The sequence below is a fragment of the Clupea harengus genome, unplaced genomic scaffold, assembly GCF_900700415.2.
Source record: "Clupea harengus unplaced genomic scaffold, Ch_v2.0.2, whole genome shotgun sequence".
NCBI classification, from domain to species: Eukaryota; Metazoa; Chordata; class Actinopteri; order Clupeiformes; family Clupeidae; genus Clupea; species Clupea harengus.
Window position 1 is genome coordinate 5,001 of NW_024879621.1, and position 16,761 is coordinate 21,761.

The window sequence follows — 16,761 nt, forward strand, 5'->3', positions numbered from 1 at the left end:
TGACATAAATATGTTGAACTGAATATTGCTGTTTTCTTTCTGTCACATATGAACTCAACATTATTTTGTATCATCTTAATCAGTAATTCATGTTCCTGTGTGTGTTTTCTGCACTCCGTCTCAAACATGGACACCATGTTCATTAGCATTCAAATGGCTTTCGTGAGTATTCTCCTGTATGCATTTGAACTCCTTCCCCAAGAGGTACTGTCACCACTCCCCTGTATTCTACCATATGACTGACTAGTATAAATGGCAGCACCTTCTTTCTGTTAAGTAGGCCATTCTCTGAGCAACACACTTAGATGGTGTCTCCACGCTGAAAACACCAACCTCACTGTCTGCAGTTTGCAGTGGTGACTAGACAGTCTCTTAGAGAGAAGCTGAACTCCAGAATCTCCCACCTCTATCAATCCTATGATAGGGGTAACGCCTCTACTCTCTCCTTCTCTCCATGCTGGACAAAGTCAAAGTCATTTATTTCTTGCCACACAGCACGACACACAACACACAGTGCATTGGGCGATGACACAGGACACACACACACACACATGCATGCTGAAGATGTCGCCGTTGGAGATTGTCCTTTGCTTTTTGCTTTTTCAAAAAATGCATATTGATGAGTTAGCTGTAAACAGACCTGGGACACCTTGGTCAAAGACAATGGCCATTACGTAATTGCCCTGGAATGTCTTTGTGGCCCACTACCCCCACAGGTTTTCTTGCCACACAATGATCCAATAGAGATCACTGAATCACCATTTCCTTATCATATGAATAGCTGAAATGTACTAATGGGCGGGTTGTTAGGAGCTGAAACCTCATTCAGAGACTGAAATGTGCAAGAGATCAGTTCTATTCTCCTTACAAAGCGCATATTCATAATTTATTCTCCAACTATATATATTTAAAAAAAAAGGGTTCAAGGTTTCTGTGTGGGTTCTTTTTATGTCTCTAGGGCAAAAACATGCAAAGCTTTAAAGGCATATTGACAACAAGAACACATTTCCCCAAAGGTGGGAAAGGGTCCCTTAAGTGTTAACAGGTGGAAATTGAGTTAGAATGTCATGTAAAGGCGAAAAGAAAATAGATACTGTTAAAGTCTGCCACATTTGCAAAGTCATGTTATTACTATGCTTATATTACATAATTAATCATACTTAAGGGCTATATAACTGATCAGGAAATTCATGACAATAAAGACATGCATAACACCAACCTTAACGTCTGCAGTTTGCAGTTGGAACTAGACAGTCCATTAGAGAGAGGCTGAAGTCCAGAATCTCCCAGGTCATTGTTACTCAGGTCCAGCTCTGTCAGGGAGTTGTTTGGTGACTGAAGAACAGCAGCCAAAATACCACAGGACTTATTTGTGAGTGTGCACTCAGCAATCCTGCAAAACAACAAAAGAAAAAAAAGCAATGTCTTTCTGAAGATGTCCTGAGAAATCAATATATTGAAAGAGTGGAGGCAACTAAGATTCCAGTTGAAGTGGTGCTGAGGTTTCCCTTAGATTTCTAAATTCATTGCTACATTTTACATGACAGTAATGGCATACTAATACATAAACAGGATTGACCCTTATATTGCCACGGTCTTCACTGTTCCCTCATATGAATGTCCACAGCAGCCTATAAAAAGGAGTAACACACCCCTCACATTCCTCTACAGGTCTCAGTTCATTCATGTGCACCCTACTTTGGTTTTTCTCCACCAAATCCATTAAGTTTTGAACATGACACTGTAAATGTAACATGACATTAATGACATATACCGTTACATGAAGAGCTTCTGATTAATCACAACAAGCCTAATTTTCAAGGCCAGGTTTGGTTTGATCCACTATGTTTATTCCACATTTACAGAGCCATGACTGCATATTACTATATTACTAATATACTAGTATATTTTGATGGAAAACAAAGAACAGACCGGTAGAGGACCTTGAGGAGCATTTGTATGGGATTTGGCATTTAATCAGTTAAGATAAGTTATTAATGTGGGACAGATTTTACCAGTCTACAGAAAATAGAGGTTCACACCTCAGTACAGTGATGTTGGCAGGGTAGGGTGTTCACTGTTACTTTTACAAGAACATATGATGTGAACAGTTATTCCACTGTAATGTGGTCATGGATTTTGAAAGCTTAACTCTAGTGCTTCAAAATAAGTTTGTTTCATATTAGTTTTCTTTTGATTTTTTTTAAATGTTTTTTTTAATTGAATTTCATCTGAACTTGAAAAACATAACTTTCCATACATCTATCATCCTCCATTTGAGGAGTTGAAGGGAGGGGGAAAACAGCTGAAGCTCTAAGAGCGAATAGAGACACGTAATTAACAGGTGGAAATTGAGTTTGAATGTCATGTAAAGACGAAAAGAAAATAGATACTGTTAAAGTTTGCAAACTACAGTTATTTTACATAAATAATCATACTTAAGGGCTATATGACTAATCAGGAAATTCATGACAATAAAGACATGCATAACACCAACCTTAACGTCTGCAGTTTGCAGTTGGAACTAGACAGTCCATTAGAGAGAGGCTGAAGTCCAGAATCTCCCAGGTCATTGTTACTCAGGTCCAGCTCTGTCAGGGAGTTGTTTGGTGACTGTAGAACAGCAGCCACAATCCCACAGGATTTATCTGTAAGTGTGCACTCAGCAATCCTGCAAAACAACAAAATACAAAATATAACTCTTAAAAAAAAGAAAAAAATAAGCCTTTTTGAAGGTGTCCTGAGAAATCAATATATTGAAAGAGTATAGGCAACTAAGATTCCAGTTGAAGTGGTGCTGAGGCTTCCCTTAGATTTCTAAATTCACTGCTACATTTTAGGTGACAGTAATGGCATACTAATACAATAACAGGGTCTATTACCACTGTCCCCATTGGGCCTCATTCTCGAACATTTTCTGAAGTTTCTTCTGAATGTTTTCTAACGGACTTCGGAAGACCAACGTAAGAAAAAGATCTCCGCCTGATTTATGAACGCCTGAAAATGTGTTCTTACGCAGCCGAAGTATTCATTGGTAATGCTCCCCCGAATGAGGATTCTTAAATTGAACACGCGTTCTCGTGCACCTGGATTTGCATACATACACGCTCCGCCAGCTCCTTATAAGGGCACACAACTGTAACGTGTGCAGTCAGAATTGACCGAATCCACGTGAAAGCGAGTCGAAAGCGAATCATGTCAAAGCGGAAAGCGAGCACCGGTCGAGTAAACGCAGATCTAACTTCACCGGTGCAGAGGTAGAAGTACTGTTCCTTTATGGCTATATCAACGCGATTGAGTTTAGTGCTTATTTATTTATTCACTTACATTTGCAGAGTTCGTGTAGTGCTTTTATATATTTTCAGGACATCACTGTTAATTCGAATAGACAACAACAAAAGGTATATTAAATATCACTTTACTGGAGCTCTCAGTACACATGCATCACAGGCATCGTTCAATTCTAAACTTCCCGCCCCGAACCGCACATGCGCAGTTATACTTAACAAACTCCCCCTTTTTCTTAAAGAAAAAGAAAAAACAACTCAGTTCCTTATTTTAACTGAACTGTTCACTAAACAAAGAAAAACATGTTGTTTGTATATCACATCAGTCTCTTTGATTTGTTATTTTGTCCTCTCATTCTTTAAGTTGCCATACACCTTCGTTGAGAGCCCTCAACAGGACAAGTGCTGATGTTCCTTTCTTTGTCAAGCAGTCAGCAAGCTGTTCTTTGGAAGCTGACCACATGATGTGTTGAATGGTTCCAGATTGAATGAGCTCTTTGACATTGCTGATTTCAAGACGAAGTCTCTTCTCAGTAACTGATTTGGTAGACTTAACAGCATCAAGCAGTGAGTGATTGTCAGTTACACATACAATAGGTAGACGTCTGTGCTTGCAGTCACCTACAGTAAGTTCTGAAAACAGTTTAGCTAAGAATATTGCATTGTCAATGCCATCTGCAAGAGCCAAAGTCTCTCCTGCCAAAGTGCTTCTGACAACTCTTCTAATTCTTTTTGACTGCCAGCATATAGGTGAGAATCTTCCATTTTCTCCCATAAGCAGGATAAGATGCCCACCCTGAGTACCTCCATCTGGAAGGTTGCCCATTGAAGAATCACTGAACACTACTAGCTTCAGGGAGTCATCTTTTCCTAGGTGCTGGAACTTCAAGGTCACTTCATCAGATTTTAGTTTCCTGACCAGTTTGTTTATACAGTGGAGAGTCTGAACAGTTGCATGTTTTGTACTAGAAGCCAGGATGGATACATCACACATTACATCAGGCCTTGTTTGTCTTGCGACCCATAGAATTTGGCCGATCTTTGACCTCAGCATGTCAACTTCCTTGTCTGTTAAAGGAGCCTCTCGCTGAGTAGCTCTAGCTGGATGCACTGGAATGGGCTGCAGATTCTGTATGTAAGTTCTCTGTTGTACCTGTATCTCATCATTTATAGAATTAAACTTTATTCCAATGTAGTTGACGGTGTCATGTTCTTCTCGTCCTACTTGGAAAGCTGCTTTCAAGCTTGGTATGACTGTTGTGGAGAACTTTTCTGAACCTCCCCAGATAAAGTCATCCACATGGCAAGCGAGGATGCCCATTACATTATAGGAATCATCCAGCCAGTAGAAGACTGCTGGGTCAACTTGTGACAAGACAGCTCCCAACTGATACATGGTGTCTTTCACTTTATTGTACCAATAAAGAGAGGCGTCTGCTAGTCCATAAACACATTTCTTCAGTTTCCACAAAATTCCTTGGCTCCGAGCCTCTGGTGGTGGACGAATGTAGATATTTCGAGTCAATTCTTTGCCTTGTAAAAACGCTGCTTTAATGTCCATAGAATTCAGTTGCCATTTCCTTTGACAGATGACTGCCATGATCATTCTTAGAGACTCAGAGGCACATGTAGGAGAGTCCTTTGGTAGCTCCTCCCTGTTTATTTCTTTGAATCCTCTAGCAACTAATCTAGCTTTAGGTGCAACACCATCAGGAGTCTCTTTCAGTGTACACACCCACCTTGTCGAGATGCACTTTTGACCCTCATCACTCACTTCTTCAAAGACATCATTCTCTTTCCAGTTACATAGTTCAGCTTGTTTAGCCCGGTGAAAAACATCATCGTTCATCAAAAGAATGTCATCTTCATAACTGTCTGTGCACAGGTCAGCATGCTCGGATGGAGCCATGTGAACATTCCCCATCTGACTCAAATTGACTGAACCTGTAGTACCAGCAATTTCCTCTGGTCCACTGTATTGCATATTAAACCAGTCTCTGGTTTTTCCAGTGGCCTTTCCTGCACGGCCAAGAATCTTTCCCGTTACTGTTTGTCCACTTTCTATGTCTGTATATGTCACTACTTTTCCAGCTTTCAGCTGCAGTCTTTCAGTTGTTGCGACAGTGGCTGTCTGTAATGTATCAGTTTGTGCACACGTATCCTGCTCAGACTGATTGTTGTGCTTCAAGTCCGGTGAGTCATAATTAGTAGCCATCTCTTCCACACTTTCCATATCATAGTTTTCATATTTGAATCCAGAGTGTGGTAACATTGTTTGGCCTTCGGACACCGCCTGCTGAGTTTCCATGTCTTCCACCACCGTCGGATGAGTATTAATCTTTCTCAGCCTGGAATGATGTACACGGACATAGGTGCCGCCGTGCCTCACAAAAACCACTACACCGTCTTGGCCAATGACCACGCCTGGACCTTTCCATTCTGTGCAATCGGCCCGTTTGTAGTAGACTTTGTCCCCGGTTCTGTATTGCTCATCATTAGGCCGCAGTTGTTGACGAAGGGCTCGCCGGATCCTCTCAGAGCAGTCTGCCTCTGTGAAGGCTTGCCGTGCAGCATGTAAAGTTGCAATATGCTGAGCTATCCAGTTGTTTGGTGTAGTGTTTTCAAGGGCTGGTGGTTTATCAGTCAGGACTGACGGCATATTTGGGTTTTGGCCGAACACAAGTTGATATGGGCTGTAGCCATGCACATTGTGCATTGAATTCTTTGCCAACAAAGCCCAATCCAGAGCCATTCCCCAATTACATCCATTGTCTTTTTTTTATTTTCAACAGGATTTCAGTGAGGGTTTGGTTATGTCTTTCCAAAAGGCCATTACTCCATGGACTGTAAGCTGCGGTGGTCTTGAGTTCAAATTCACCTCCATTGTCACTGAAGAGTCTATGGGGAGGCCCATGTACACTTATCCAGCGATGAATGAGATGCTTCACAATTTCTTTAGGCTTCTTGGTCGTAACAATACTCCCCGCACTGAAGCGTGTAAAGTGATCAATGATATGCAGATACCACACTCCTGGTTCTAGCTCATGCAAATCCACAGCAACTGTCTCATTGTAGGTTGAAGCCATGGGTAGACCCACAGCTGGCTTTGGCTTTGGCCTGCTGTATCTAATGCATGTTTCACAGTTGCTAACAATGTTTTTTAGGATTCCAATGCATTCATCATCACCTGTTACCTGCAGAGTCCATTAGTCTTTTCAGTTTCTCTACTGAAGCATGTCCGAATTGTTTGTGTAGCTTTAGCAGAGTCTTCTGTTTTTCCTGTGTAGTCATATTTCCAGTCACAGTGAGAATTTCTTCCTCATCGTGAATCTCACTCTCTTCAGGATTATCCTCAGGTTTTAAGTTCACGCAATAGTGGCCTGAAGAGGTTAACTCAATTTTCACTGGCTGCTTAAACATTACAGCTTTGTCATGTTCAATGTCCAACACAGCACCTGCTCTTTTCAGTGATGCTTTGCTTAAGAGCAAAGGGATGTCTACCGGAACAACTTCAGTTTCTATATGACATTTTGTTTGACCTATCACAGCTGGAATTTTCATACTCTTCGTAGAATGGACAAGTCTACCATCACCAAACCGGAATGCTCTGGCACTGTCTTTGGTCTCTAGTTTGGCTAATTCATTCTGTTGTAATCCACTTACATAATTATCAAGCCACTTTTCTCCACATACTGTTCTGGTACATGCAGTGTCAAGGACAGCTGATCCCATAGCCTCTACCATGAAGATCTCAGAGTCAGACAATAAATCCTTTGAAAACAAAGTTATGTTGCACTCGTCTACATTTTGTGTTAACTTCTCAACATCCTCTGTACATTTTGCCTGCTCATTTTTGTGGGGACAATCTTTTGCCCAGTGATAAGTGCTTTGACAGACAGCACAGTGTGATCTTCTCCCAAATTTGTCAAATGGATTTGAGCCTGGCACAGTACTTTGACTTTTAAAACTTGATCGTGCATCACGTTTCCCAGCAAATCGCGTGTAGTATGCGAAGTCCGGATCATTTGACTCACTAGCTCCTTCTGGTGGCGAATTATCACCGAAGATTCTCTTCAAGGCTGATTTCATGTCACTAAACGTGAGATCTGAACAAGCAGTAAGTGCTAACTGTTTGTCTTTAACACTAAGTCCTGCTGTATCAAGCAGCTTAAAAGCTAAAACAGCATCTGGAAGCTTCATTTTTAACTTACTCATTTTGTTGTAATTCCGGTCGAATTCAATGATGTAATCCAGCATGGAAACTTTACTTTCTCGTTTGATGTTGTCGAACTCCGTGTAGGCATCATATTGACGGTCTTTTTCCTCTTTCAAAAACACGGTATCCAATTTATGCAAAAGCGTTGCCAGGCCATTCTCTTTGTTCAAATCGACCGCGGTTACTTCCAAGAATGTGTTCCTCGCTCTTCCTGTTAGCGATAAAGCCACCGCCAAGGCCTGTTTCTTCACATCCAATTCGGTGACTAGTTTCCAAATTTCAACCTCGTTTTTCCAACTCTCATATGATTTCTTCTCATCAAACAAAGGTGGTATTTTGTAATTGTTTGACGCCATCCTCTGCTACCAATGTTAATTCGAATAGACGACAACAAAAGGTATATTAAATATCACTTTACTGGAGCTCTCAGTACACATGCATCACAGGCATTGTTCAATTCTAAACTTCCCGCCCCGAACCGCACATGCGCAGTTATACTTAACAATCACGATGCCTCGTAGAATCATGACTATAAATGTGAATTGTAATTGTTAATGATACAAATATTCTCGTATTTAATATTATTATATCTTTTTAATCCGAGGATGTCTCTAGAGTTGATGTCAACGCAATCAGCAACGATTTTTCACATATTCAGCCCTAAAGACATCTAACACGGAGCGGCCCCGTGGGGCATCTTGTATTTTTTGGAGGAATTGCATTTAAGAAAACTCTTGGCGATTTACGACTGCTATTTCACATTCTGAAATTCTTCTGAAGTTCAGAAAAAATGCCAGATGAGAAAACTTTCATGAATGCCAAATTTGTTCCTAAAACCCCGGAAGTGGAGTTCAGAAGAAATTCCTTCTTAAATTCTTCTTAACTGCGTTCAAGAATGAGGCCCATTTTTCCCTCATATTAATGGTCACATTTGCCTGTAAAAAGGAGTAGCACACAGCTCACATTCCTCTACCGGTCTCAGTTAATTCATATGCACACTACTTTGGTTTTTCTCCAACAAATCCCTTAAGTTTTGAACATGCAACTGTAAATTTAACATTACATTAATGACACATACCGTTAACATGAAGAGCTTCTGATTAATCACAACATGCCTAATTCTCAAGGCCTAAATAAACCCATTCATTCCCTTTCTCCAATGAAAAGTAAAGGAAGAGTCCACAATTCGGGTGAAAGGTTGTTGATATTTGATCTCAACATCCAATCATATTGCAATCCTAAGTTTCCGGCTCATTGTCTCCCCCTAGACTTTGAAGTCAGGTAGGACAACAAATCACATTTTTTGTCCGCAAAGCGCGACCAGTTTGATGTAGTGAAATACTGTTGAGTGGTATCGGTGCTTGGCATCGGTGATTCAAAAACGAATATGAGTATGAGTATTTTAACGAAGTATCGGCCCGATACCCGATGCTGGTATCGGTGCATCCCTACTCTTGAAGCAATGTCTTCATTGGCTGGAACAGAGCCTGGTATAGTCTGATCCACTAAGTTTGTTTCACAGATACAGAGCCAGGACAGCGTAGAAAAACTGGAGTATATTTTGATGGAAAAGAAAGAACGTACTGGTAGAAGACCGTGAGAAGAATTTGTATAGGATTTGACATTTAATCAGTTAGAAGGATTAGTTATTCATGTGGGACAGATTTGACCAGTCTATAGTATATAAAAGTTCACACCCCAGTACAGTGATGTTGGCAGGGTAGGGTTTTCACTGGTACTTTTACAAGAAATTATGATGTGAACAGTTATTCCACTGTTATGTCGTCACGGTTATTATAAGCTTCACTGTAGTGCTTAAAATTGTATTTATTTCCTATGTTTTTTTATTTAAGTGTTTGTGATGTTTTTGCATGAAATTTCATCTGAACTTAAAGTACATTATTTCTCATATAACTTTTATTCTCCATTTGTGGAGTTGGAGAGATGGGAAAACAACTGTGGAAGCTCTAAGAGGGATGATAGACACATAACAGGTGGGAATTGAGGTAGAATCTTATGTGGAAAAAAAGGGATACTGTTTAATTCTGCCCCATTCGCAAAAGCAGGTTATGACTACACTTGTATGACAGTATAAATCATAGTTAAGGGCTACATAAGTAATCAGGAAATGAATGACAGTTAAGACATATATAACACCAACCTTAATGTCTGCAGTTTGCATTTTAGATTAAACAGTCCGTTAGAGAGAAGCTGAATTCCATAATCTTGCAGGGCATTGTTACTCAGGTCCAGCTCTGTCAGGGAGTTGTTGGGTGACTGAAGAACAGTAGCCACAATTCCACAGGACTTATCTGTGAATGTGCACTCAGCAATCCTGCAAAACAACAGAAGACAAAATATTTCTCTGAAATAAAAAAAATGGGCTTTGCCCTTCTGAAGGTGTCCTGAGAAATCAATATATTGAAAAAGTTGAGGTAACTACATTTCCAGTTGAAGTGGTGCTGAGGTTTCCCTGAGATTTCTAAATGCACTGCTACATTTTACATGACAGTAATAGCATACTAATACATAAACAGGGTCTACCCTTATATTGCCACTGTCCTCACTGTTCCCTCATATTAATGGTCACATGTGCCTGTAAAAAGGAGTAACACACACAACTCACATTCGTATACAGGTCCCAGTTAATTCATGTGCACACTACTTTGGTTTTTCTCCACCAAATCCCTTAAGTTTTGAAAATGCAATTGTAAACTTATCATGACATTAATGACATATACCGTTACATGAAGAGCTTCTGATTTATCACAACATTCCTAATATCTCAAAGCCTAAATAAACCTATGTATTCCCTTTCTCCAATGAAAAATAGAGGAAGAGTCCACTATTCCGGTGAAAGGTTGTTGATATTTGAGCTCAACATCCAATCGTATTGCAATCCTTTTTCTCATGCTCTTGAAGCAATGTGTTGATTGGATGGACCAGAGCCTGGTTTGGTCCGTTCCACAATGTTTGTTTCACATTTACAGAGCCAGTAGAGTGTGGAAAAACTGGAGTATATTTTAATGTAAAACAAATTACTGACCAGTAGAAGACCGTGAGAAGCATTTGTATGAGATTTTACATTTAATCAGTTAGAAGGATTAGTTATTCATGTGGGACAGTTTTTACCAATCTAAAGTATAGAAGTTCACACCTCAATAGAGTGATGTTGGCAGGGTAGGGTTTTCACTGGTACTTTTACAAGAAATTATGATGTGAACAGTTATTCCACTGTTATGTCGTCATGGTTATTATAAGCTTCACTGTAGTGCTTAAAATTGTATTTATTTCCTATGTTTTTTTATTTAAGTGTTTGTGATGTTTTTTGCATGAAATTTCATCTGAACTTAAAGTACATTATTTCTCATATAACTTTTATTCTCCATTTGTGGAGTTGGAGAGATGGGAAAACAACTGTGGAAGCTCTAAGAGGGATGAGAGACACATAATTAACAGAAGGAAATTGAGGTAGAATCTTATGTGAAGGAAAAAACGAAAAGGGGTACTGTTAAAATCTGCCCCATTCGCAAAAGCAGGTTATGACTACGCTTGTATGACAGTAAATCATAGTTAAGGGCTACATAACTAATCAGGAAATTCAAGACAGTAAAGATATGTATAACACCAACCTTAATGTCTGCAGTTTGCAGTGGGGACTAAACAGTCCGTCAGAGAGAAGCTGAAATCCAGAATCTCCCAGGTCATTGTTACTCAGGTCCAGCTCTGTCAGGGAATTTGGTGATTGTAGAACAGTAGCCACAATTCCACAGGACTTATCTGTGAGTGTGCACTCAGCAAGTCTGTAAAACAGCATAACAAATGACAAAATAAAACTCTGAAATAAAAAAAAAGATCAATGCCTTTCTGAAGGTGTCCTGAGAAATCAATATATTGAAAGAGTGGGGGCAACTAAAATTCCAGTTGAGGTGGTGCTGAGGTTTCCCTTAGATTTCCAAATGCACAGCTACATTTTACATGACAGTAATGGCATACTAATACACAAACAGGGTCTACCCCTCTATTGCCACAATCCTCACAGTTTCCTCATATTAATGGTCACAGCAGCCTGTAGAAAGGAATAACACACACAGCTCACATTCATCTACAGGTCTCAGTTAATGTATTCATTTTTTAAACCAAATCCCTTAAGTTTTTACAACAAACCTTTAAATTTAACATGATATTAATTACATATACTGTTAAATTAAGCACTCTAACCCCTATTGTGTCACTACACAGTTTGTTCATGTGCACACTGTACCAACACACTAAAGGTGTAGAGATACATCATTATCTGCATCTGTATCTCTTCAACCAACAAAGTTATCCATCTCTGTGTCTGTATTCCTTTAGTCAAGGTTTATACCAGAACTTACATAAAAATAGAGTAAATGTTGTACGTTCTAAACTACTATTCATTTAAAATGCAAATGTTCTGCTTCAAAACAACACATTGATTTCATATGAATTATGATATATACATCTCATACTGTATATCTCTGTTTATATTTTTAATTAAAATAGGTTTTATGAACCGTTATCATATTTGTTCTGCCTCAAGGTAGCATTCTCTTTGTCCTTTTTTTTCTTTAAATTAGTAACTTCATGATAACAGATAATGTAGAGTCTAAAGTGAATCTTAATATCTCCAGTTTGTAGTGGGGACAACATAGTCCTGCATAGAGAAGTAACAGTTACAGGTCACATAATTGTTAAACAACAATACAGTTGTACAATGTACATTTATTCCTGAATCTCCCCTCATCAGATTTTTTTAAATTAATATTTAGTGTTGTTTTCTTTTCAGTATCTGCCAATCAAATTCACTTTTCACACTGAAGAACATAGGAGCTGGGCTAATGAATATAATTTGTGCAATTAGACAGTTCTGATTTGATGGAATACATACTGAAGTGCTTCAACTTTATGGGGAGGATCCTCGAATCTAGAAGATAACAGCTTCTGTGCTGATTCTCCAGGATAATTATTGCTCACATCCAGGTATTTCACACAGGAGGGGTTTAACATCAGTGTGAGAGCCAGACACACATAACCTTCATTTGAGATCTGACAATTACAGAACCTGAGAAAGACAGACACACACAAACATTGAGAGAGAGAGAGAGAAAGAGAAAGATTAGTCATCCTAAATATCAACCACAGTAAACCTTTATGTTTAAGTCTGTAATTTAGGCTATGTATACACAAATTCAACGTTTCAACCAATCCAGTCTTTTTCGGAACCGGTACTTTTTTTTATCTTGCAAACATGACATCCAGTCAAGAAATATCTGCATACACATGGAAACACTGAAGCGGCTGAAAATGCTGCTGTATATCTGCCAGGCCTGTTGGTGCCGCTGTAACGCTTTGACAGACAACTGAAAAAAACGGAGAAGACGACATGGAGCATGCGCATAAAGCAGTCATGAAGTGACGCAGCGGGGCTAAGGGTTGAGGCTGAGATTGAAAGGCGGGGCATGGGGTGTTCACGTGCATCATTGTGTCACAGAATGTGTTGGTCAGTTGTATACACAAAAACGGATACCCGGGCATTTTGAAATGTATCCACTCTGGAGCCTGGTTCCAATAATAAATGGATTTGGGGTCCCAAAATGCTGTGTTTGTGAGTACAAAAGGCAGATCAGACAAAAAAAATCCATTGAGCAATTTATTGAATTTGACAAAAAATATCTTGCATCAGACAATTAATCAGTTAGAAGGATTAGCTATTTATGTGGCACTGATTTGAACAGTGTACAGAAAATAGAAGTTGACACCTGAGTTGTACTGTTCATTGGTACTTTTACAAGAATATTGGATATGAACATATACTGTATTTCACCGTTGTGTTGTCATGGTTATTATAGGCCTAACTGTAGTACTTCAAAAATAGTTTATTTTCTTTATTTCAAAGGTAATTGTTGTGATCTCTTTTAAATGTAAATTAATTTCAACCCAAAATGCATTATTTCACATACAACTATCATCATACATTTTAATAGTTCAATGGATGGGGAAAAAACAGCTGAAGTTCTAAATGGGATGAGAGACACAGAATAACAATTGGAAATTGAGTTAGAATCTTATGTGTAGAAAAAAGAAAAACAATTATCTTATGTCCGCCACATTAGTGAAGTCAGGTTATCACTATGCTTATAAAACCGTATTATATACATAGTTAACTCTTCAAGCCCCACGGGGCCCCGTGGGGGACTTTTTGGTATTTTGATTAATATATTTAAAAATCTCTGCGAGTTTTTGTCCTAGAAACATAAAACTAACACCCACAGCAACCTCAAACCCTTTTCTTTTAAAATATGTAAAGTTTGAAACTAAAATATAAATAATCACTTTGTAAGGACAATATTACGAATCCCTTGCAAATTTCAGCCTCTGAGTGAGGTTTCGACCCTCCCATTAGCAAATGACAACTATTCATATGATAAGGAGATGGTAATTCAGTGATCACTATTGGGTCGTGATGTGTCAAGTAAACCTGTAGGAACAAAGACATTCCAGGCCCATTACGTCATGGCCATTGTTCTTGACCGAGGTGTCCCAGAATGTTCACACCTTTCTCATCAATATGCATAGTGGTCTAAGTGAAGGAAAGTGTTACATTGTATATTACTTAAAATGAGTATTGAAACCACACACACTTTCTGAATGATAAACTCACCTATGTGGGGCAAACACCTATGTTTACAGGGCTCAGAGTAAAGAAGAAAACTTCCAAAATATTAACAATGTGTTTTTGTACAAAGTCTGGGCACCTCTAAAACTAGATTTAATTTTAGTGTCTTTAGATTTCATTTTAATAAAAAACTTTTTTTACTACATTCCTTTTACTCTCATTTTATTATTGCTGAGGTGTTCTAGAATATAATCATAAATGCCACTTTTGCCTCATGGTTTTTAGTTAGGTGAAATATACAAAAATATCAGGCATGGCAGACTACCTAACATAGTAAAAAAAAAGCCTTGGGGCTGGAAGTGTTAAGGCTACATAACTAACTTCGAATAAGACATCTATAAAACCAACCTTAATGTCTGCAGTTTGCAGTGGGGACTAGACAGTCCGTCAGAGAGAAGCTGAACTCCAGAATCTCCCAGGTCATTGTCACTGAGGTCCAGCTCTGTCAGGGAGTTTCGTGACTGTAGAACAGTAGCCACCATTTCACAGGACTTATCTGTTAGACTGCATTCAGCAAGTCTGTAAAAAAGCATAAGAAAAAAACAGAGTATAACTCTGATATGAAAAATAAATTCCATAGTCCAGCAGTAACGAAAATAATTCATGAACTTTCCAGCATTCCAAGCAATCTTCAATCCATGATAGGCCTATCCGCGTTCTCCAAGAGCATGCTGGTGTAGCTATGTAGGGCCTTCTAATAAGTCACCTCATCTAGATGCCGTAGTAAGAGTTTTCAATAGATCAGTTGTTTTAATAACTTAGAAATTGTCACAAAATAAATAATAAAGGAATGCTCAAAACTTGATAAAATTTGATACAACGATACAACTTGATGCAATTGAAAAACCATGTGCCTGCTAGCGTCTCTAAAGGTTCCAAAATTCCACCATTCCAACTAACAGGCTCTCTTCCTAACAGAGTGCACAATGCCTTTGTCTAGTAGGCCTTCTAATTAACACAGGTGAGGCTAAAGTTAACCCTTTGTGCTTCTTACCAATCAATCACACAGTGTCAATAGTTAGTTCTGCCTGCAGGGGACATAAATTCAACCTTCAATTAAAAGAAAATTAAACTAAAACCTAAATGGCTCCTACATAATATCTTTCACAAGATGTCATGAGAAATCAACATAATGAAAGGGTGGAAGCAAACATTCCAGTTGAATTTCCCTTAAATTTCTAAATGCACTGCCACATTTTACATGACAATAATAGCATACTAAAACACAAACAGGGTCTACCCCTGTATTGCCAAAGTCCTCACAGTTCCCTCTAATAAATGTCCACAGCAGCCTGTAAAAAGGAATAACTCACACAAATTACATTTATACTTACACTACTTCATTCCACCAAATCCCTTAGGTTTCGAATATGCAATTCTAAATTTAACATGACATTAATGTCATACCTTTGCATGAAGAGCCTCTGATTAATTACAACCTTTTTCAATTGCTGAATGCCTTAATAATCCCAGTCATTCCCTCTCTCTTGTGAAAATTAAAGGAAGAGTCCATAATTCTGGTTGTTGACAATTGAGTTCAACATCCAGGCATATTGCACCATTCTATGTTCCTGAAGCAATGTGTTTATTGGCTTGAACAGTGCCTGGTTTGGTTTGGTCCACTATGTTTATTTCACATTTACAGAGCCAGGACTGCGTACAAAATCTGGAGTATACATGTATTTTGATGCCAAAACAAAGAATGGACCAGTAGAGGGCTGTCAGATGTAGTTGTATGGGATTTTACATTTAATCTGTTAAAAGGATTAATTAACCCTCTATACCCCAATAGAATTCTAGAACACTGCAGCATATTACTGTGAAAACCAGAGAATTCCTGTACTTTTTGTTATTCTGTAAACAAACAGTTACAGTTAGAAAACAAAAGAAAAATTACAATTACAAGTTTGTTTTGTTTGAAAGGGCATAAATTGTTTGTTAATATGATATCAAATATGTATTAGTGACATCTACAAATATTAAAATACATAGCTTTACATACACCCTAAAGTTCAAATTCATAAGTTTTGGAACGGTACTGCAGACCTATTTATTACATTTAATATCATCTTAATGTATTTAATTAGTATTTGTTTTATATTTTGTAAATAAATAAATACATATCAAACTTAATATTTAAATATTAACACTACTAAACCATACAGATAACCAACATTTTTGCTAATTTGGTGGAAAACACCAACATCTATGCCTCTTCAAATGCATCCGGGTGCAATACATTTGTGGAAGAGGTGAAGGTGTTAGTGGGAATAAACATCCTCATGGGTATCCATCATTTACCCTCTTATCTTGACTACTGATCTGATCCAGCCTTACAAGTGTCCTATGTGGCAGACACCATGCCACGAAATAGGTATGAGGAGTTATGCAGATACGTACCCTGTTCAAACCCAAGGATAGCAGACTCAGGTGACAAGCTTCAGAAAGTGAGACCATTACAGTTTTTTCCAATCATTTTCACACTTGGTTCAATACCATGTACACTTTCTCAAAACACTTAACACATCCAGCATATCAGTAGACTATGTGAACTAAAT

At 38.5% G+C, this 16,761-nt stretch overlaps 1 protein-coding gene across 1 annotated transcript in view; it reads right to left on the reverse strand.

Annotated features, from left to right (window-relative positions):
- LOC122129285 (NACHT, LRR and PYD domains-containing protein 3-like) overlaps positions 1-16,761 on the reverse strand; it is a 109,955-nt gene that overhangs the window by 2,623 nt on the left and 90,571 nt on the right. Inside the window, exons 3-5 of the mRNA XM_042704298.1 lie at positions 14,552-14,722; positions 2,498-2,671; positions 1,220-1,393 (exon numbers count right to left, since the gene is read on the reverse strand). Coding sequence (XP_042560232.1) covers positions 1,220-1,393; positions 2,498-2,671; positions 14,552-14,722 — 519 coding nt within the window. The remainder of the gene's footprint in view (positions 1-1,219; positions 1,394-2,497; positions 2,672-14,551; positions 14,723-16,761) is intronic.